The 22,699-nt window shown below is 36.8% G+C and overlaps 1 protein-coding gene across 1 annotated transcript in view; it reads left to right on the forward strand.

The window, feature by feature from the left end:
• EYA1 (EYA transcriptional coactivator and phosphatase 1) overlaps positions 1 to 22,699 on the forward strand; it is a 165,133-nt gene that overhangs the window by 10,602 nt on the left and 131,832 nt on the right. The window contains exon 4 of the mRNA XM_056136617.1: positions 17,443 to 17,520. Within this exon, the coding sequence (XP_055992592.1) occupies positions 17,443 to 17,520 (78 nt within the window). The remainder of the gene's footprint in view (positions 1 to 17,442; positions 17,521 to 22,699) is intronic.

Below are 22,699 nucleotides of genomic sequence, written 5' to 3' on the forward strand. Positions count from 1 at the left end.
TAGACTCAAACACAAGAAGCTTAAACTTGCTTAAAAGCAGATGAATTTGTCTTTAAGTGACAGAAAACCATATGCTATTGGACTCTTCACTCCAAGCAGTTTCAGGAATTCTGATGGTAATGCAAATAGTAATTTTGAATTGGTATATCAGATTTCCAGGATGATAACAGATAAAATCTTGACATTAGGTGAATAAATTTTCTGCATTTTAAAATGTATTAAATTGTATATTGAATAGTTTAAATGATAGGTTAATTCAGTTTTACAAATTGTTTTACAAATATCATCAGAAACAGTTTTCAAGTTTCAGGATTTCTACAGCGCCTAGAACACTTAACAAATTAACTGAATTTGTTTTTCTCACTATAATTTTAATGTAGTAAAATTCAATTATATCCAACTAGAGTATGTTTAAGAACTCTTATTTGTGAGAAATATGTAAAAAAAGGAGTAAATGTGTATAAAATTACGGTTTGAGGCTGCATTTACAGGCTATGTTTATGTATTTGTGGTCAAATATTCTGTTGTCAGTAGAAACATGGTAATCTAATTTTATTGTTGCTTACATTCTGTACATAATTTAGTTTCTGGACGATTAAGGGCATTGTAAGTAAAAGGTTCTAAATGACATTTTCAGACTATGTGGCCACAGACCTGGCCTCTTAACTAATTGTTCTTAAGTAAAAGCTATGAAAGGATGAAAAGAATAATTTTTAAAATATTAAATATTTGCATATATTATGTCTAAGGATAATTTTCCATTCCTGTCGCTAATGAATGGCAATTGCTAATGTTTACAAATAACTTGTTAGTCCTCTGCTGACCCTTTTACATGATTTGCTTTATTAATCTTAAGAAAATTTCTACAATATTTCCTACATTTGGTTCAGAAACTAGGTTTGAATGTTTGCTACAATATTTACTGGTTGGGTGAGGGCAGGTGAATTAGTTTATCTATAATTGTTTCCTCATCTGCACATTGGAAATAATAGCAGAACTTTGAATAGGCACGCTGTGTGGATGATAATACTTGTAGCAGTCTGGGAACATGTCAAGTGCTCTATCTATGAATATCTAGACCATCTGTAATTAAAAGTCACTCTGTAGCACTATTGCTATTTTATGTTCAAGGAAGCTGGACCTTAGTAAGTTAAATAACCAGTTTAAAGGCATATGGTTTGTAATTGTTAACACTCATGTCTGTCTATCCCCATGTTTAAATCACATTTTCTGAGACCAGAGGCTGTGTTTTCAAAGCACTGTAGTCGTCTACAGAGAAATGTGATTGCCACCGTCTGCCGTTGCCTTTTTGTCATACATTCATTCTCACACTGGTACCTTTCTTGCCACTTGAGTGCCTTCCCAATCAGAGCACCCCCTTCTCAAAGAAACAGCAGATCTGTAAAAGAACTCATGGCAGAGACCTTGATGACAAAAGGGCATCCTCATGAGGACAACTCCCTGGGGAAGTTCTGCTCTGGTTTTAAATTCTTCGGTGCATGAGTGTGTGAGAATTCTGCCTTGTGTCGCGTGCGCAGCATATTGTATCAATAGGTTGACTTTTAGGGGATTGTCTCATACTATTTTTCAAAGCTTTAGACTTAATTATAATTCCGCCAGCCGTCTGTCTATGTTAAGCCTCTCTGGGATCAAACGGAGATGGGCAGTCATCTCTGCTTTTCATTACAATAGTCATTATTATATGCACATTGGGATTGGAGCAGTATGGCTGTGAAATTTCAGAAACGGTTGCAGTTTTGCTACTGCTCAGAAGAGACATGCTGTTTTTTTCACCTCAGAAAGTACTTTTCAGTGAAGGGTAAATTGGCTCACTATTCTTTTTTGACTTTGAGAACCTTTTGGGCAAACCCAGGAAAACTCAAAAATGCAGCATGAGTGGCCTTTGTTGGAGTTTCCATAGGTATAGAAATGAGCAAAGCTGAGCATTGGAGATGTGCCTGAGATATAGTGGAACAGCAAAGAACTCTGTATGGTTAAAGAGAAGAGCAGAAATTATTAGAAATAATGGGTAGTATGTGTAGGGCTTTGTAGGTATGTCAAACATATTTTAGTGTAGCCTAACATTTAGAATAAGTATAGAAATCACAATATTTATTATATGAAACTAGACTCAGATTTCCTACAGAAGGAGGCTTTTTGATAACTTAATTCTTGTAGGTACTTTCCTTCTATTCCTAATTTCCTAATTCAGAGAATCACAGTTCCATAGCGTTTCCTCTCTGGGATGAGCCAGCTCTTTGATACAAAGAAATACATCTCCCTAAAAACACCCTGTCTTCTGGGAGGACCATAGAATTTCCTCCATGAAGATGTATGATCCTTTACTGAGTCCTAGTTTGGGGGTTGATCATTATTTTGATGATAAATTTTCTGCTTTAAATAATTTCTAATTTTGCAAGATATCGAGGTTATTATGGGATGAAAGGTAAGTGCATAAAAAAGGTAGTGTAGTTGCATATTTTTGTATTTGTACATTTTGCTCATTCTTATAAAACTCCAGCTACACAATTTTTCGTGTTTATTTGGGGAAGGAAAAAGTGATCAGCTATATAATTATCAATCATCAGTGATTGATAAATATTGTCTAATATTGACAACTAAGAGAAAAATATGTTTGAGAATCTAATCAGAGATGTATGTTGAGTTTTCTGACCCAAATTTGTTAAGTAAAATATATTCATATTATATTCATAATACTTTGCTGGTTTTAGATATATTCTAGTTTTATTTCATGTCTTCAGTGTCCCATTACACACACACATGCGTGCGCGCGCGCACACACACACACACACACACACACACACACACACACAGAGTCAGGTCAGTTCTGCCAGTTCTACCAGTCACATTCCAAGGTAGTATGTTTATGTACTTCTGTATATAAATTGAAATTTTTTTCTTATGTACAATGAATTAGTCAAATATTCATACCAAATCTTATTAAATCCATTTCTGATACAGGGAATTTTGGAGAGAGTATTTGTTAGCAATATAAGGTACAAAAATTGGGTGGACTGGATACTTACTACTAGCACACATACAAGTATGACTTTGACATACATTATTTTATTCTCAACATGATCCTTTGAGGCATCTTTTATGTACCTCCTTTTAAAGAGGTAAAGGGACTAGTTTATGTTTTCCCAGCACATTAACTGCATTGAAGAAGAGATTGAAAGGCATGCCACAGAGATTTCAAAGACACAAGGATTCTCCAGTAGCACTGTTTGATCAGCTGGCCAAAACTCTCAGTTCATACTGAAAGTTTTATCATCCTTAAAATCTGGCTATGTGTGAGTTCCTAGGGAAAGATTTAGAAATATTTATATTACCTTTCCTAAAATTATCACCCAAGGTAGAAACTATGATAATATCTTTACATATATATTCTACCCAGTAAAGTCTTTTGATTCCTTTAAGAGCCAAAACAAAATCAAAACCATTTTTATTTTGTTTTTCAAATTTGTCACAGGGACAGTTTGCTATTATGTCATTGGCATCTTGCAGGATACTTGGCAGAGATCTAGTCATCAACAAATACTAGTTGAATGTCCCCTATTACTTAGCTTAATAATGCAGGTGGATGAATGTAGCACTGTAGCACTGTTCTCTCATTGTTCATCGATTTGCTCAAGCGGGCACCAGTAATGTCTCACAACAAATTATGAGACTTGTTGTTACTGTTTTGGGCATATTGAATATGTCGTGGGTAGCTTTCCAGGCTTTTCCATGCAGGTGAGATACTCTTGGTAGCTTGCCAGGCTCTCCGAGAGGGGCGGAGGAATCGAACTCGGGTCGGCCATGTTGGCTGCGTGTAAGGCGAACGCCCTACCCGCTGTGCTATCGCTCCAGCCCCCATGGATGAATGTAAAAGAAAAAAATAATTTAATTTTCAGAATATTAATACAATTGATAAACATCAAAATTAAATTTCATCTTCAATTTTTTGATAGTTTTATAGAAAAATTCTTACAGCACTCGCAAAATCAGTCCCCAAACCATCCATAAGTCAACAAGAGATGCTGATTTTAAATTTAATATGTAGGAACAGATGTGCCTTTGAACTGTATTAATGATTGGCTTAATAAGTGGAAACTTGGTTGACTTCATAATATTTTATAATGATAAAGCAAATTTCATATAGTCCAAGAAACAGCTCAGTGATAATAAGATCAGACAGTTAGTACTCTTAGGTTTAGTATCTTTGCAGGGTGAAAAAAATCTTGATTGGAGGTAAAATATTTAAATTGTGACGAAAAAATTTTAGAAGCTATAGATGTATATAAACACATATGTAAACTACCATTAAAATATATATGTGCAGAGACATAGTTAAAAATACATGTATAGTAGATAAGAATATCTGTTGCATTGCACATTCACAGTTGCATTATTCACTCAAGTATTACTTTCTAAGGGATTGTATAAAATATACAAAATACAGTTATTACTGATAAGAAGATCCTATTTAAAATGACTTGTAGACCTTTAATCAGATGACCGCTATGCTGGACGAAATGGCTAGATTCTGTGGTGGAGAGGATGCTTACTCATGATCATAGTGATGGGGTCTATGGATGTGATGACTGCTGTATAGTTGTGATCCATAAACTCGCCTTGAAGCTTTGAAGGAAAGGTAGAAAAACACTGGTTGCTATAACCAGAGACCATAGGCTCTTGAGCTATAGCAAGATATCCTTAATCCCAGATACTGAAGCTAGAAACTGGGTAAGAAATATGCCCAGAGGACCCAGAGTAGGCAGTTCTTTTGGGACTGAGACCCAAAGCAGATGATGAAGGACTTTATGTTTGAGGCTCAGGAGTTTGAATTCAATCCATTTGGAGCTGGACTACTTGAATGATGTGATTGTGATTTGGGAGTATAGCTAGGGAATCTTTTGAAAGTGCATTCAAAGAGTGGTGGATGATGGGGGAAAAAAGAGAGAAGTAATATGAAAATTTTAAAGTCAGAATTCGTGTGTCATATATATTTTTCAGCATAAATTCACATCTGATACTTATGAGAAATAGAGAAGGAAATAGTATTAAAGATAAGAGAAAGCAGTATCGCATGATGCTGTGAGTAGGGATTTTGAAGTCAGACTGGGCTAAAAATCACAGTTCAGCTGTTTAAGGATTACGTAACTTATGTGTGAATTTGGAGTGGGAGCACAGCAGGGGATTGGAATAAAGCACTCAAGTCAGACTGCCAGTTTCGCCATTTACCACTTGGCTAGTATGATGCTGGATAATTAATTTACTGGCCTGTGTCTCTACTTTGAGATTGTAAAATGACAACAATATTAGTTCTAACCTTCACATTTGGAGGGGGTTAGAGGAGTTTGTATGCATCTAGAACCATATGCATAAAATCTGTTGACTATTGATTTTGTTGCTCTTATCATTATGTCTCTTAGCCTCTGTTTTCTCCTTCTAAAGTGGGGATTGTTCTTTTTCACAGGTTGTTAGGACACAGTGTACTGAATATATTGCGCCTATTTTTTGCCTACTCTGTGCTCAAGAAAATTACAGATAAAATTTAAAGTTTAAAATGTTTTATTAAAGACATGTATCCACTAGGTGGGAAAAGCTATTCTAGTGTCTTCGTGGAAGAGGAGGATATTTCCTGTGACATTAGGTCTTTTTCATCACTCATACTCTGTTGAAGAGCTCATTAAATATCTGCTATTAATATACTATGTGGGTGGGTAGAGTTCACGTCTCGGTGCTCCTGTAAGTTGGTTAATGATGGGAAGAGATGAGAAATGGGTATGATTTGAAATAAAAATTTGGTAGGTTGATTACATTCTGGGCAAGTAAGTCATCTTTCCAGATTGATATGATTGAGATTCTGAGCCCAAGCCAGCTCATCTGCTTCCAATCTTCATACACTAGTTTATTTTACCATCTGCTAATTTGCAACATGCACTGATACACTTTTAAAATACGCTGGCATTCTGGAACTTTCCTATTTCTGTGCTGTTCATCGATTGTCCAAATTTCCATCAGGGGAATAATTAATGATGATAAACTCTAATGGGAAGGCATTTGGTTTTTTAGTGGTTTATAAAAGATTTGTTAATCAGAGAAATCTGAAATGACCTGTATGACCTTTGACTAGTTTTTAAACATCTTTTGTTGTGTTCTTTTTTTCATTTCAGAAAAGTAGCAATTTATACTAAGCATCTCATAAAGTTGCCATGAAAAGCATATGAGTCACTGTTTATGATATGCTTAGCAGCACAATGAAGTGTATAGTAATTGTTTAGTAAACATGATCACTTTAAAATTATTACATTCATTCTAAAATTCTACTTTACATTTTCGTCTGTCTACTTTACATTTTCCTCGTTGCTCCTTCTGTTCATAAAACCAGTGCAGTCTTTTCATACTGTTATACCATGTTTCCACTATTTTATCACAAACTAAAAAGTTTTGATCCCACTTTTCAGTCTGTTAAAAGTCATTAAAAATGCATGCTTTTCTTTATATGTGGATTGTACCTAAAAGAAGAATAAGAAACAAATTGAAAGTCTAGTGATTTGAATGCTAAAGTACTTAGGAATGTAGCATGTCTACAGTTTATTTTGATGTACATGGAAATAAATGCTTTTATAAAGAAGCAGCATGGAAGAATAAATACAGTGATATGTCATGGAGCCAATTGGTAGGTTTATGATGGCTCCTCATTGTATAATTCTATACAGCTTTGCTCTATGAAAATTTTCATACAATATTGCCAAAAGATAAGCCTACAGTACTTAATGTCGTAGCAAGGGAAACAAATTTAAATTTAGTTTTACCCAGCCAGATTTCTGTAGAAATACAAAGTATTTAACTCTAACCCTGCTTTAAGGCACTCCCAACTTGTGGGAGAGGTTAAACTTCTGAAAATTGAGCAAAAATTAAAAGGCCATGCTATGTCGATTGAATTATGAAGGTGAGGATTTCACCCTGTGGTTTAGAAATCCCCAGGAGTTAGAATTAGTACCAAAGGTACTTTGTAGATTCTGTTGTGCTGAAAACTTTGTCTGAAAAATGAGGAACTTAACAGTCTATATATATTTCATTTTCCATATGGATATCGCTGTGTGTTTATTAAAGTAAAATTTTCCCTGACTGAACATTTATTGTAGGTTTTGTTATTTCTCAATTGGCAGATTAAAAATAAACTATCAACTGGGTTCTGAGATTTTTTTTGATGTTAAAAAGAGGATTTCATTGTCAATGAGGTTAGAAGTGGCGGATGCAAACAAAAGTGCCCTCAGAGTTCAGGGAATCAAAAAAACCCTCTTCAGCTTGTAGAGGCCTGGCTAGTCTTCAAGAAAGAGGGAATCTGAGATGAGTGTGGGGAAATGGGTAGAATTTGAATAGGTTGAGAAGAGATGGAATGCATTCTAAATGAGGAACCAACAGGAACAAAGGTAGGATAGTTTGGAAGACAGTGAGGAGACCAGTTTAGCTGAAGAAGGAATTGATAGTAGATAAGGCTGGAAGGGTCAGCTGGAGCCACACTGTAGAGGGCCCTGAATTCTAGGCTAAGGAATTTGGACTTCATCCTGGAGTCAGTAGAGAACTCACTGGATATTTTGAGCAGGGGATTGATAGTGTAAAAGTGTTCCAGCTATAAATCTGGCAACAGTTTCAAGAATACATTGGATTGGGGTGAGACGGTCTGCATGCAGAGTGGAGGTACATGTAATCTGCCCAGACTTTGTGTTAAGATTCTGAATTATCATGAGGAGAATGAGAGTTTAAAAAAAGAAGTGTAACTTCAAGAGATATTTTATAGGTGCATTCATTTCATACATCATTTTTTTTTTTTTTTTGCTTTTTGGGTCACACCCAGCTGATACTCAAGGGTTACTCCTGGCTCTGCACTCAGGAATCACTCCTGGCGGTGCTTGGGGGACCATATGGGATGCTGGGAATCGAACCCGGTTCGGCCGCATGCAAGGCAAACGCCCTACCTGCTGTGCTATTGCTCCAGCCCCACATCACTTCTTTTATTAAAAAAAAAAAACACTACTAATCTACACCTTTACGTAAGTCATTCATTGCTTAGTGCTACCCTAGTAAGCTGCACTATGAACAAATTTTAAAATTGATCAACATTGCATTTCTTGTTGGCACACTTTCTATGTGTGTGTATATGTACGTACATACATACATATGCATGTACATATACATACACACATATATACGTACCTTCAGGTTCGAGTTTAGTATTATATGTGTTGATTTGGTTTGAGTTTTATGTTTGTATGTACAAGGTGTGTTATTGTAAAGAACCAATGTTTTTCACCATTTTCGAAGAAAATGAATACAACTTTATCTGTAAAATTTTGGATGAGCAATAATCTTATTCCAGACTAGAAAGCGAATGTGAAGATAAAAGAGTCCTTCATTTTCCAAATAGAAAAAGACCAAAGAAAAAGTATGGCTTTTTCTTTGAGTTATGTGAGAAAAATAATTAAATGACTGCTTATAATATTTAATATGTTCAAGTATGTAATTATGGTGGCATTTAAAATATATAAATTTAGAAGTATTTCTATTTTCTAGTTTTGTATTTCTTTAAATTTTTTTTTGTTTTGGGCCACACCCAGCTGTTCTCAGGGCATTTTCTTAGCTCTGTGCTCCCTGATCACTCCTGATGGGCTTTGGGGCCCATCAGTGGTGGCAAGGATGAAACCTGGGTCAACTGCATGCAGAAGGCACCTTACCTGCTATTCTGCATATATGACCCTTTACTTTCCCCTTTGTTACAATTTTTTTATTCATTATCTTCTTATATGCCTTTGCCACCTTTTGAGTCAAGTGATTTTATTTATTTATTTATTTTATTAGTGAAACACCATGAGGTACAGTTGTAGACTTACAAACTTTTGTGGTTGGGTTTCAGTTATACAACGATCGAGTGCCCGTCCCTCCATCAGTGCCTATTCTCCACCACCAATGATCCCAGTAGTCCTTCCACCCCCACCCCATCCCCACCTCCCACCCCCCGCCTCTGTATCAGGGCATTCCCTTTTCCTCACTCTTTCCTTTAAGGTGTTGTAGTTTGCAATAGAGGTATTGAGTGGCCATCGTATTCGGTTTATAGTCTACTTTCAGCACACATCTCGCATCCCAAGCGAGTCCTCCAAACATCCTTTACTTACTGTTCCCTGCTTGATCTGAGCTGTCGTTTCCTCCAGCATGTGCTGCCAGCTTCCAAACCATGGAGCAGACCTCCTGGTACTTACCTCAACTATTCTTGGGTGTTCAACACCTATTCTGTTACTTTATATTCCCCAGATGAGTGCAGTCTTTCTATGTCTGTCCCTCTCTTTCTAGCTCATTTCACTTAACATATTTTCCATATAGAACCACTTATATGTAAATTTCATGAGTCAAGTGACTTTAAAAGGTCAGAAGAAGTTACCTTTTCATTTCTGCCTTAGAAAGAATACTAATTAAATATATAAATGACATTTTATATATTTAATTTAATCCTGTAATATAATGGAATGCTTGTCCATTATATTATGCTATGCTTAATATAACTAGTATGCTTGTCATTTGATTTGCAAGGTTTTTTGTTTGTTTTGGGGCCACATCCGGCAGTGCTAAGGGCTTAGTACTGGCTGTGTGCTCAGGGATCACTCCGAGTGGAACTTGGGACCACATGGGATGCCAGGGATTGAAGCTGGGTTACTTGCCTTACCTGCTGTACTATTGCTCCAGCCCCCAGGGGTTGTTTTGTGTGTGTGTGTGTGTGTGTGTGTGTGTGTTAGTTATTGGGACAATACAAAAACCTACACATAAGTTGGCTGAGTGTATATATAGAGAGATAAAATGACATTTTATTTGGGCATATAGCATGTTTTGAGTTGACCTATGCAGTTTGCTTAGAAGTATGAAATCACTTCTGATGTTTCATTTTGTGTCAATTTTGCCTTCATTTATTCCATCAATGAACATTGTGCTCCAGTTATTTCAAGGATTGTGCTAATAGAGTCTGTAGGGATATACTAAGATGAAGTTCCTATTATGAAGAAATTTATAAAACAATGTAAAATGAGGGAGAATGGAGTATAATTTATAAAGGAGGTTCAGATATAGGTTTTGAAGTTCAAGGAAAAGAAAAATTACCCCAAGGTTAAATCAGGTAAGACTTAACAAAGCAGATGAAGAGGACCTCAGGGAGACTGGGGATTTAGTTAAGTGGAAATTCTGTAGAGTAATATCAGAGAGGAAAGCACTAGCTATCCTGTGGATTTTTAGGATATGTAATATATATATTATATATTTAAATCTGTAAATGTGAATAGTAACATCACATGAGAAACTTTGGGCAATTTGATATGACCCTGTATTTTGCAATATTCTTGTATATGATTACTAACCATATAAATACATACAAAAGATGTAAAATTAAATATGTAAGACATGTATATGGAAAGAATGGAAAATAAAACCAAAATTTGCATGTTGTTGAGGGCAATACAAACATGATGATGAGCCTAGAAAATGACTCAGAGACTTAAGACATCTGCCAGGAAAGCATGTGGTCCTGAGTTCAAGTCCCAGTGCTGCTGATAGTTTCTCTCTGAGTCAATCCTGACAACCCATCTGTGATCCCAGTGAGGGAAACAAAAAGGATTTAGAATTTGTAATGTAGTTCAGGGAACAAAATGGAGAATCTGCTAAAGATCTTAGAAAGAGGAATAACTCACTCAAATGTACATCATAGAAAGAAAGAATCCTGCTTAAAACAGAGCAAGGAGAGGGAAAAAGGCAATTTGCCCACTTTCATAAGAGAAGATATGTGAGGTAATCAACACTGTGTCTGTGAAAATCAGAACAAAGATGGCTGAAAGATTTGAATGGTTGAAATCATAGGCTTGGTAATAGGAGGTAAGGAAAGAAGAACTGGGAGAAATCAGGTGAGCTTTTTCCTTTCCTTTGTAATGTTCAGTCTCCATGGCATGACTTCTGCATAGGGATAAACTGTAACTTTAAGTAACTCTGATCTAAGCAAGGGCCTTACTTCATTGATAAGTGGGGGTATGACTCCATGGGAAAAAAAGTGCATTTGAATAGATATTTGGGAGCTCTGTATGAAAGTTATTTTGTTTGTTTGTTTTTTTAATTGTGGAAAAGGAAAAATTACTTTGAAAAAATCAGGTAATTTAAGAAGCAGGTGGAATTAAAGAGTTGGAGAACAGGCAAAGAAAACCCAGAGAAAAAGACCTGGGGGGGGGGGGCAGGGAGAAGAAATATTTCTATGTTACACTGATGCAGATGAAGAAAATGTCAGGGACAGGCCCTTCTAGAGAACTGAGGAGGATAAAGACCAAGAAACATTTGAATTGGGCCATTCAATAGTAAGGAAAGTCCTTGGAGTAAAAGAATAACTATAAAAGGGTATGTGGAGTACCGAAGAAATTGATAAGGGGTTGGAGAGTTAGTACAGCAGGGTGCTTGCATTGCAGATGGCAAATCCAGGTTCAATCCCCTGCACCCCGAATGCCAGGAGTGATATCTGAGCATTGCAAGGTGTGCACGCACCCCTCCCCCCCCAAAAAATAGAATAGGTAGTATGTGTTTTAAGAAAACTTTTCCAAGGCAGCTCAGATAGAGAAAGGAACACCAAATAAAGGATGTTGGGAGGACCCATTTGGGTTGAAAGATAAGTGCCGAAACTAGACTAGAAAGACTGAACACAATGACTGCTCGGTACTTCTATTGCAAACCACAACACCCAAAAGGAGAGAGAATAAAAGGGAATGCCCTGCCGCTGAGGTGGAGTGGGTTGGTGGGGGATAAAGTGGGGGTGGTGGGAGGGATGCTGGGAACATTGGTGGGGAGAATGGGCACTGGTGGAGGGATGGGTAAACGATCATTGTATGACTGTAATGCAAACACCAAAGTTCGTCCGTTTGTAACTGTACGCCATGGTGATTCACTAATGAAAAATAAAAAATTAAAAAAGAAAAACTTTTTCAAGATATTTGGTGATGAAAGGAAGGAGTGAAGTATCGTGACTGGAAGATGATATAAGAATTTGGAGAATCCTACTGGTTTTGTAGGTAGAGAGAAAGTAGTCTTTTGAGCTGGAATGATTGAGGGTGCTGAGAGACCAAGTCACCAAAGAAATTTATGGAACTGGCGCAAGAACCAAATGTAACAATTAAATCCTGCTAAGAGATAGGGCACCTCTCCCACGTCCGGGACTCAGTGGTAGGGGGCAGTTGATTCTCTATAAAGTAGTTGATAGAAGGTATATGCTTAAGAGGATGGGGAATGAAATTTAGTTTGGAGGCTTGACTAAGTAAAGAGTAATGAAAATAATTTTGAGGCACAAGAAATGAAAGAGAGATTGTCATACAATGTATGACTTAAAATTAGAAAAAAAATATTTTACTGAATTTGATTGGCATTGAAAAAAATTTTTTTTTGGTTTTATGCCACACCTGACAGTGCTCAGGGTTTTCTCCTGACTGCGTGCAGAGGAATCACTCCTGGCAGGTCTTGGGGACCATATGGGATTTGGGGGATTGGACTCTGATCAGCAGTGTGCAAGGCAGGTGCCCTACCCACTGTACTATCGTTCCGGCCCCAAGCATGTGAAATTTTAATTTCCTTTACCAATTTAACCACTCAGAAGAGTACAGAGTACAGAGCCTGGAGTAAACACTGTGCACCACCAGGCATGGCCAAGAAAACAACTAAAACAAAAACTGGAAAGATGTGACAAATGCAAAAGAGAAAAGGAAGGAGGAAATTGGGAAGAAAAGTAGGTCTCAGCAGTGGCAGAGATGAGCCATGAAATAAGTAAAATGAAGATAAATCTCATCAAGATAAAAGAGATGAAGCAATCACAAAGAATGATAGAAGGATGGTGAACTGAGCTTTTCATGTCCTTGAATTACATTGTAGGAACAAAAATAGAAGGCTGAGAATATGTTAAGCGAACAGTGAGGGCCAAATGAAAAATTATGAGATAAGCTTAGAAGATGTTTGGAGGAAGAGCTGATATTCACCCTGAAGCCTTACTCTGCAATTCTAGGTTAATTCTTCACAATCCAAAGGCCAGCAGGCAGAAATAGCCTGGCAAGGTACCTATGACGTATTCAGTATGCCAAACACAGTAACAACAAATCTCATGATGGAGACGTTACTGGGCCCGCTCGAGCAAATTGATGAACAACGGGAGGACCATCCTTCCTAAAAGTCTTAATACAATCACAGCTTGGTGCTGCTTCCTTGAGTTAATCTACAATATCTTGATTTGATTTTGACTATCCTGAGGCAGTGGTCTCATGGTTGAATACAGGCATTAAATTTAGGTTCTTCTAATTTGCTTTTGAAATAATTAGCTTAACTTTATTGTGAAATTTGTAATAGATTTTACTCCCGTTAAAATATTATAGTTTTAAAAAGACCATAATGAGAGAGTGACTTTAAGGCATGGGCCCTGTATCTTTCACAGTGCTAAATGATTTATGAATGTTTATTTTTCAAAAAATCTTTTCATGAGTAAATTGCTTCCAGTTATAAATGAGAAACACAAAAATTGAGCATCTTTTTTCAGGTTCCTACTGTTAATAGTAAAGTTAGGTTGAAATTCCATCAATAACGCCCAATTTGGTATTTTTAACTCTTTATTTACTATTGATCCCTGGTACTCTTTAAAGAAAGGCATTAAGGTACAGAGATAGAATCTGCTACCACTCATGATAATGGTAGAAAGTATTTTAGCTCTTTATGCCAGGAGTTTATATATACTTTTATGAATCATCATTACATTCTTGTTATATAGAAATCATTGGAATATTTTGTATGTGAGATAATTAAGATTGAAGAGATCAAATAACTTTTAGAAAGTCTTGGAACAGGTAACAAGATACTTCGAAAAACTGAAGTGCCAAGTCATTAATACCCAAGTGGCAGTTAATGGAGGATTTCAAGGGGCCCAGTTTTGGCCTAGAGAGTAGACCAAGTTGAGTTGGGGAATCAGTATGATTAAAGGGGCGAAGGTCTGTTTTAGGGTAGGATGTACTAAAGAAGCAGATGGAAAATTGGAGACAAGAATGGTAGGGAACGAAAATAAGTGTTGCCTAAAGAGAATAAAAGTTGCTGTTTCTCTGATGCATTCAAGTCATATAATGAAGGAAAAGATCTGGTAGAGGAAGAAAAATCTAGTGTATTGAGGGAACATTAACAGATTTTTTTTCAGATATTTGATGTAGATAAAATGATTGTTCCCCAAAGTGATAGTGCCTTAAGTTTCTTACATTATTAAAAAAAATAAAAATCCAGTATATGGGGTTTAAAATTCAAGCCTGTTAGAGCATCTAAAGTGTTTTTCCAAATGTGGGTAGCCCTAGAGAGAATGCGGAAAATGTTGGTGGCCTGAAATGAGTCTTGTCTTTTTAACTTGCTGGTGAGTGGATATATGCTTGGCAGCAACCAAACCAGAAGAGATCTTTGTTCCTTTGGCTTTCATTTAGAAACTATTTTGCATTACAATAAATCAGTCTCTTTAGCATCAGGTCCCTGGTGATCTGAGTATTCAGTTACAGTACCTGATAAAATCATGAATATCCTGCTAGTTGGTTTATGTACATCCTCTACTCTCCAACAGTGAGCCTTTTAGAAAATTGCAGTCATTAAGAAAAGGGAGTCTTTATTCCTTAGTGTATAGATGGGTATTTTTGAACAATGGTTAAAGAAATGTATTGGGGGGGAGGGTTTAAAAGAAAAAAGTATCTTCTTCCTCTCCTTTCTATTCTTTTTGCCTGTTTTTAAAGACATTTCAATTTGAATGTGTCCCTTAAGAAAGAAATCTGCATTCAAGTAGCTAATCAAGTGATGATTCCTTATGAAAGTTTAAAGGGTACAGGACAGGAATATTTGTGTGTGTGTGTGTGTGTGTGTGTTGTTTTTTGTTTTCCTTTGCTGTTACCCACCTTAGATTTGGCAAAGACTGAGAAGTACTACTCTGGGCTAATATCTATGCCATGGAATTTTTTTCTTCAGCATGTTTCCTAGGCAGGTGGAACTTTCACTTGAGATATCCTGGGGAGTTTATCAGCCTGGACTTGTTGACACCCTAGAAGGGCCAAGACTGTAGGGAGTTGGCTTTCAGGCTCTCCACAGTGTGTGGTACTGAGCTTCAGTTGCTTTGTCTAGTCGTCCTGATTACTTGGAAGTACCTTTTCTTTATTTCTTAGAATCAAAACCATCTGAACTTGAATTATGGTACTTCCAATTTGTGACTTTGGGTGAATTCATAACTTATCTAGTGTCAGGTGTTGTGCCTTTTTAATTTTTGTTTCTGTTTTGTTTTTTTTCACTTGTGAAACCAGAACAAACTTAACCAGGAAGTTTATGAGTTATCCTCTGAGACCTACTTTTAGAATTGTTTGAAAAGATTAACCATCATGCTTTTAAAGGACTTTGGCAGTGGTACTTGGGTAGCAGGCATTTATTTATATGGCCTGTTTTCATGTCTAATTGTAGTCATTTGCTCAGCAGCATATGGTATTTGAGTCTTATTACTAGTGCTCATCAGGATGAAATAGAACTGTTGCTCTCTTATGTGTAGGGCTGTATATAAGTTCTTCCTCAGGAAGTTAAGATGGATGTAAACAACTGAGGGAGAAACAGGAGTGGTGCTATAGCAATGGTGTAACAGCTTTCTTTCTGAAGCTATGACAGTCTAATGAAGAGGATGATTGTTTGGTTCTTTGAAAGAGTGCAGAGAAGGGAAATTTCTACAAGCTAGTGTCAGAATTATTAGTATCAGCTAAACTAATAGCCTACAATTACAGGTAAAAGTGAAATCTTCAGTTAGACTATTGTTTTGTCTACAAGCGAGCAATGAGTTGGATGGATTCCAGTAAGCACTTTTAAAAAATAATAATTTTGTGTAGAAATCATGAAAATAATGAACATTTTGAAAGTATCTGCCGGGACTGTTCACAGTTCTTATTTAAATGTGTTCATTATGTTTTGGTAAAAGATTTGAAGGCCCACAGGGTAGGTTTTGTTCATTGATGTTTTAAAAGAAGGGCAGTTTTTTGTTATTGGTGGTGTTCTTCTTTGGATTATTAGTTTTGGATCACACCCAGCAGTGTTCAGGGCTTACTCTTGCCTTTGCACTCAGGGATCACTCCTGGCATGGTCCAGGGAGTGATAAGGGGTGCTGAGAATTAAACCTGGGTCAGTTGCATGCAAAGCAAACACCCTACCAACTCTAATATCTCTCCAAGTTCAAGATGGTCAGTGTTGAGAGAAGGAACAGCTGCGTTCTTTTGTTCTTTCCCAGCGTTGTTTTCCCATTTCAGAATGTGTTCCTTTTTGTGAGTGAAACTCTCCAAATATTTTCTTGTTAGGGCATTCATTTTGGTATTGATTTTAGACATTCTCTAAAATGTTACTAGACCTGCTTTCCTGACCTGCTTTTGAAAATTAATAAGTGATGGGGAATTGCTTTCACATAGTAGGCAAGGCAAAATTCGGTGATGACATTTGTTGTCATGGTGTTAGAGGAAGGTAACAATTCTATCACTTAATGTAAAAGTAAAAGCAAAGTCTGGACTAGGTAGAAAGGTAAATGTTCTGTAGTGGTTCTGATTTTGGGAGAGGTAAAATGATTCATCACCATATCAGTGGTGTGGATTATTTTGAATAGATGGTCTGCATCTAAATGTCTGTATCTTGTAGTTCATAGGTATTTCTCCAAAGGTCATGCTTTCCACAAACTGTCTACTATTGGTATGATTTTAAGTGGAAATTTTCATTTCTGCATCATTTATATTTAGTGTGGTTCTGATTCTATGCATACAGACACTGATAAATTGACATAAGCCAGAAAAATCTAGGAAGGAAAAGAGGTAATAATAATCCATTAACTTGATTCTCCTCTATTTAAGCCATTCTGGTAACTGAGAATGTATGTGTGTGTACATGTGTGTACGTGTGTGTACAAGTGTGTGCTTGCCTGTGTACTAGTGTCCTTGAGCATCATGAAAGTTTACTGGTGTATTTCCCAGATCTTTGGGATTATTCATTCTATTCTTTCAACTTGTTTTCCTAAATGACCACAAACCCAAGAGAAATATTTCACGTTCACACATGTAAATATAGAGAGATAAGGTAGTCAACAACTCACAAGTATATAAGGCAACCGTGAATTATTTCTAGTTTTAACTGTTTTTCTTAAAGGGTAACTTGTCACAGTAGATCTTCTTTAGTGAGAAAAAAAAACTTGAATTTTCAAAAAGATATTACTAGGATTTTTGATTTATATTTACATATGAAAAATGATTTTGAAAATGATTCGCATAACTTTTTGAATGTTATAACTTCTCTATCATGCATTTACAAATAGTTTTTAGATATATGATATGTTGTTTATTTTTGTAGTTAAAACAGAGCCAATGAGCAGCAGTGAAATAGTTTCAACAACAGCAGACGGGTCTTTAGAAAATTTCTCAGGTTCAGGTAAGGAATAAATATTAGATTTTCACATCAATACAAAGCATTGTTCCCCAAAGTTTGTGTACATGTAAATGTGTGTATATGTGTGTATGTGTGTGTTATTTATATGATACAACTTTCTTTCAGATATATAAATGAATTCCTATATTTATTATGATGAAATATTTTCAGAAAAGAGTATTTTATAAAAGATAAAAATCAAAACAAGTTTGTTTACCTTTCTTCTAATTTATCTTGTGTCAGTTGTGTCTTTATTTTTTCATTTCTTTATATGATTTTTCCAATCATACAGATTTATAAGGCAGAATTGACTGATAACTTCTGAGCAGGCAAACCAAAACATCCTAAGTAATTTTCAATTTTAGGTCTAAGTTAAGCAGAATTGATATATCCTTAAATCCTTAGCTTGCATTTTAATTTCCTTCACTTTAGTAAAGCCTCCTTCCACCAAACAAAATATTCCAATTTCAGGGGCCAGGGTGATAGGTAGGTTGCTCATTCAGGTTCTGTTTCCAGCAAACTAGATTGTCCCCCGCAACCTTGCCAGGAAATGATCTCTGAGCACAGAGCCAGGAGAAAGTCCTGAAAACTGCTGGGTGTGACCCCCAAACCAGAAAAAATGTCCTGATTTCACATTTGTGATAATAAAATTTCTGACTAGAAAGTTATTATGACATTAAAGTAATTGTGAAGATCTTGATTTTTGTGTATTTGCTTAATTTTTCAACTTCTCCTTTCTTTTAATAATTATATCAGAAGTTATCTCACAATTTTAACCCTTGTGCTGTGCTCATAAAACCTCTCAAATGGAAATGCTATCCACTGATAAATTTGAGATTAATGTAGCTCTTAGGATTGTTTAATACATAATAACAAAAAGAAACCATACATAGATATAAAATAAATGCAGCATACAAGTTTTACATTATGAATACCATGAAAGTCATAAAAAATATCAAAGGGGTTTATAATCATTTCTTAATACATTTATTAGGATATGACTTCTGTCAGGAGGTATGCTTGGTGCTGTTACAGAGTCACAGATGTGTAAGAATATTCTTGATTAGTGGTTTAATGAGGTGCACAAGTGACCATTGAAGTTTGATAATGCCAGAAGGAAACCCAGGGATTTCCAGGAACACCAAAATTGAGCCTACGTGCATGGGGGAGAGTGGCATGGTAAAGATGGTTTCCTGGGGGAGAGATCTACACTCAGCCTTGGAAAGTGGAAAGTATTAAAGCCCATAGAGACTTGGGTAGGAGACTGAACAGAGGGAGCCGTTTGCAGAGGAAGTCCAAGTCCCAGACTCTTGACATCTGACGAAATCATTAGTGGTTCTACTTTCTCAGCAGGAATGGTGTGTGCAGAGAAGAGGTGGGGAACAGAGTCAGCCACGCATGTGGTGTTTGTATTTTATTCTGAGAATAATGGAGGGCATCAGAGGAAGAGGGTCTCAGGATTGTATTCACAATGTAGAACATTACCATGGCATGATGGAGGGGAGATGGGTGAACTGGAATGGAAAGATCTGTTAGAGACATTTTTTCGTTGATTTACATAAAGAAATGTGGAAGACTCTCAAGGTGCATGGGATGGTAATGGAGTAAATGTGTGTGTTTATTAAAATAAGTACAAAGTTATTTTGTCATTTAGCAGTGCAGAGAGGATAAGAGTGCAGAACGCAGGAGGAGCTTGACTGAGATAGAAAAATGTTGGTTTTGGTTTTGAGCAGGTTGATTGTGAGGTAACATCTACCTGGTGATGTCATAACTCAGGAAAACTATTTGGAATTCAAGTTTTGGATATGCACAGAGAATTAAAACTAATGTGTTAAAGATAGAACCCAGGTAACACCCATAAAAGGAAAAGGCAGAGGATAGAATGAAATCAAGTTATTTGGGAGCTAAGAATGGTAGAGAATTCAAAATGAATCTGGACAAGAATTTTAAGGATGCACTATATAGTTATATAAAATTTAATGATGGCTGTCTGTACGGAAGCAGAATTAGAGCATCCTGTTCCTTATTTTCAAAAACTTTTTTCCAATGCTTATGTAAAATATTAATGAATAGTTTTAGGAGTAGGGATCAAGTGCATTCTTTATACTGAAGCACTGGAATTGATCCTCAGTTTCATTTGGTCTCCTGGACTCTTCTGAGACTGACACTGGTTACTGTGCCGGGAGTAGCCCCTGGCTACCACTGGTGTGCTGTCCTCCTGAAAACACAAAAATTAACAATAAAAATGAATGATTTCATAGTGCAAGGTCATCACATACTATTAAGCCACATAATTAGAACGTTTTGGAAGTATTTATCAATAACAATAAGCCATCATTGGTTTTCCTGGGCATTGATAACTGTACTATAGCTTAAGGAAGAAAAACGTGTTCTAGAACTGCATACTCAGTGTTTTAAGTAACTCCATACTTAAAAGACCTCAGAGTTGCAACTCCTCCCCACCCAAAAAAAGATGGACAGTATTTTATGTGAACCCACACAGAGATAGGGAATAAAAGATGAAGCTGATGTAATAAAATGTCAGCATTTAAGGAATTTGAGCATTTATAGTGAAGAATATTGGGTACCTTTTTCTATAGTCTTCTTAAGTTTTCTGCAAATGTGAAATGATTTCTAAATGAAAAGTAGAAGTAAATGGAAAGTATAAGTGGCTTTAACCCAAGCAGCTTCAGTGCAAGTGAACTTCATTTCCATTTGTTCACATGGAGTAACATCGTGTCTCCAGTATAAATCCTAGCAGATAAAATATAGTCAGAATGTTCACTGAACTGATGGATGACTTAATGAATAAGGTATATAAATGGTTTGCTTTTTAAAGTTCTTGCAAATTTTATAGATGGGAAGGTTAAACTTTCAGGTAAAACAGGAAAGGAGTGAGGGCTGGATAGATAGAACTGCCAGTGAGAGATTTGTGTTGCATAGGTCCAACCCTTGGTTCAATCCCCAGCATCCTATAGAGTCCCCAAACACCTTCAGGAGTAATCCCTGAGCATAGAGCCAGGAGAAGTCTCTGAGCATCACTGGGGATGGCCCTCAAACCAAAAATTAAAATAAATAAGATAAAAACAGGAGAGGATAAATTATAAGGGCTCATTTTCCTAATGTAGCAGCTATGGCTTAAATACAAAACAGAATTGGATTATCCTAGAAAAGGAGTAACTTTTCCTCAAGACCCGAGGGAAGATGAGATAGAAAGTAGTAGAGATGAGTTTGTTGTAGTGGCTGCGGCAGTACATTGAGGAAATGCATGTCTGGTTTCTCTATTTAAACCCTTTGGTGACTCCTAGTCTCATTTCTAAGTAAAAGCCAAGGTTAGTGACTCTTAGTCTCATTTCTAAGTAAAAGCCAACGTTTTGCAGTTGTCTGCAAGCCCCAGAGACCTTGTTGCCTGCCTCCTGCTATTTCTCCTTCCTGCACACTGTGCCTTCAGCCAGCACTTTGGCCTGGGTCTCCTGTCTGGAGCATTTCTCTGTACACCTGTTTGATTCCTTCACTACTTTCAAGTCAGTGTCCAAGTGTGACCTTCGTGATGTTTGCCCTGATCACTGCCCTGTTGCCAGATCTTTACTACTTTCTGTCTCCCTGACGTGCTACATCCCTTCCTTAACACAATGGAATTTAGAACCTTTTGTAAATGATGTCATTTATTGTTGTATTAGATTTAGGTTGCTCTCTCAACACCCTCCAGAATGTGAACTTGTGAAGGGAAGGATTTTCTCTTTCATTATTCCTTTGTGTCTGAGAGATGAGCAAAGTGGATATGGAATATATTAGACACTTCAATTTCTGCTAGATGAACAAATGAGTGAATGAATCATGATCTCTATTCTTCTCTCTTAAACAACTCAAAATGAGAGTAAATATAGCCAGTGATTATGAAATGATGAGTAAAGGCCAGAAAGGTAGTATAGGGGTTAAAGCACTTGCTTTGCATGTGGCCAACCTTGTTTCAGTTGCAGCATCATGTACGTTCTCCCAAGAATCACCAGGAGTAAATTGAGCACAGAGTCAGGAATAGTCTCTGGAGAACAATGTGTCCCACCCCCCAAAGGAAAAATAACATATGGAGAAGGTTGAAATAGAAAAATAGAATAGAAATAGAATGAATTGGGAACTACAAGACTGTTTGGGAAAAGGTCCAAAGAGTGTAGAACTAATTAGTGCAGTGACTTTCTGGTAGAGCCATTTGACTGTCTTAACAATTCATCAGCCCAGGTGGGAAGACAGCTTGGTCCAAGGTTGAGGATAGTTAAGACATGGAATAGAATTGAAATTATGCGGGGGAAATGGAAAGTCAAAGTATGGTGTATAAAAGGAAAGAGGTTCAGTATCTGTATTGCAAACCATAATACCCGAAAGTAGAGAGAGGAAGAGGGAAATTTTCTGCAATAGAGGCAGAGGGAGGAATTGGTGGTGGAAAATGTGCACTGGTGGAGGGATGGGTGTTCAATCATTGTATGACTGAAACTCAAACATGAAAGCTTTGTAACTATCTCATGGTGATTCAATTAAAAAAGGAGAGAGGTTATGGACATTAGGCTTTTCTCCTTTAAATAGGGCCCCCCTATATTAGTGCTGGAGTGCCTCCGTGTTCACCCCTAGAGATGCCCGACCTACACTGTGGTCTGAAGCTCAGCATCTCATGATGACGATGTAGAATTACTGAGTGGGTAAAGGAAGACATTGTTTGGCAATAAAATGTTCTTTTTCTTCTGAAAAAGACCACACCTACCAGTGTTCAGGGGTTAGTCCTAGCTCTAGGTTTAGGGAACCATGATGGCTGGAGTATAAGGAGATGGACAGTAATGTTTTTGAAGAAGTTAGTGCTTCTGTGCATTTTGATGATGGGATGGAGGGAGTGGAGGGGGTGGCTCATATGTGGTCTTGAACTTGACAACTTTAGAAGATCAGTGTGGAAGCCAGAGAAAATGAGAAAAGGTGTTAGGTATTTATATAATCCTAGATGATGTTGGGGCTTTTCAGAGGGCACGAAAATGCGAATTTTTTGAAATCATTTGATTGGGGCAGTGTTTAGATGGGCTGTTCATGGAAATAGTAAAGCATTGTTCTTATGATACTTGGAGAAAGGTTTTAGGGGAGAGAGAACCAAATAACTTGGACGAAGCATTAATGAGGACCTGTTTTCAGGTCCTTGTGATAG

The sequence above is a fragment of the Sorex fumeus genome, unplaced genomic scaffold, assembly GCF_029834395.1.
Source record: "Sorex fumeus unplaced genomic scaffold, SorFum_2.1 ptg000002l, whole genome shotgun sequence".
In the NCBI taxonomy this organism is placed as follows: Eukaryota; Metazoa; Chordata; class Mammalia; order Eulipotyphla; family Soricidae; genus Sorex; species Sorex fumeus.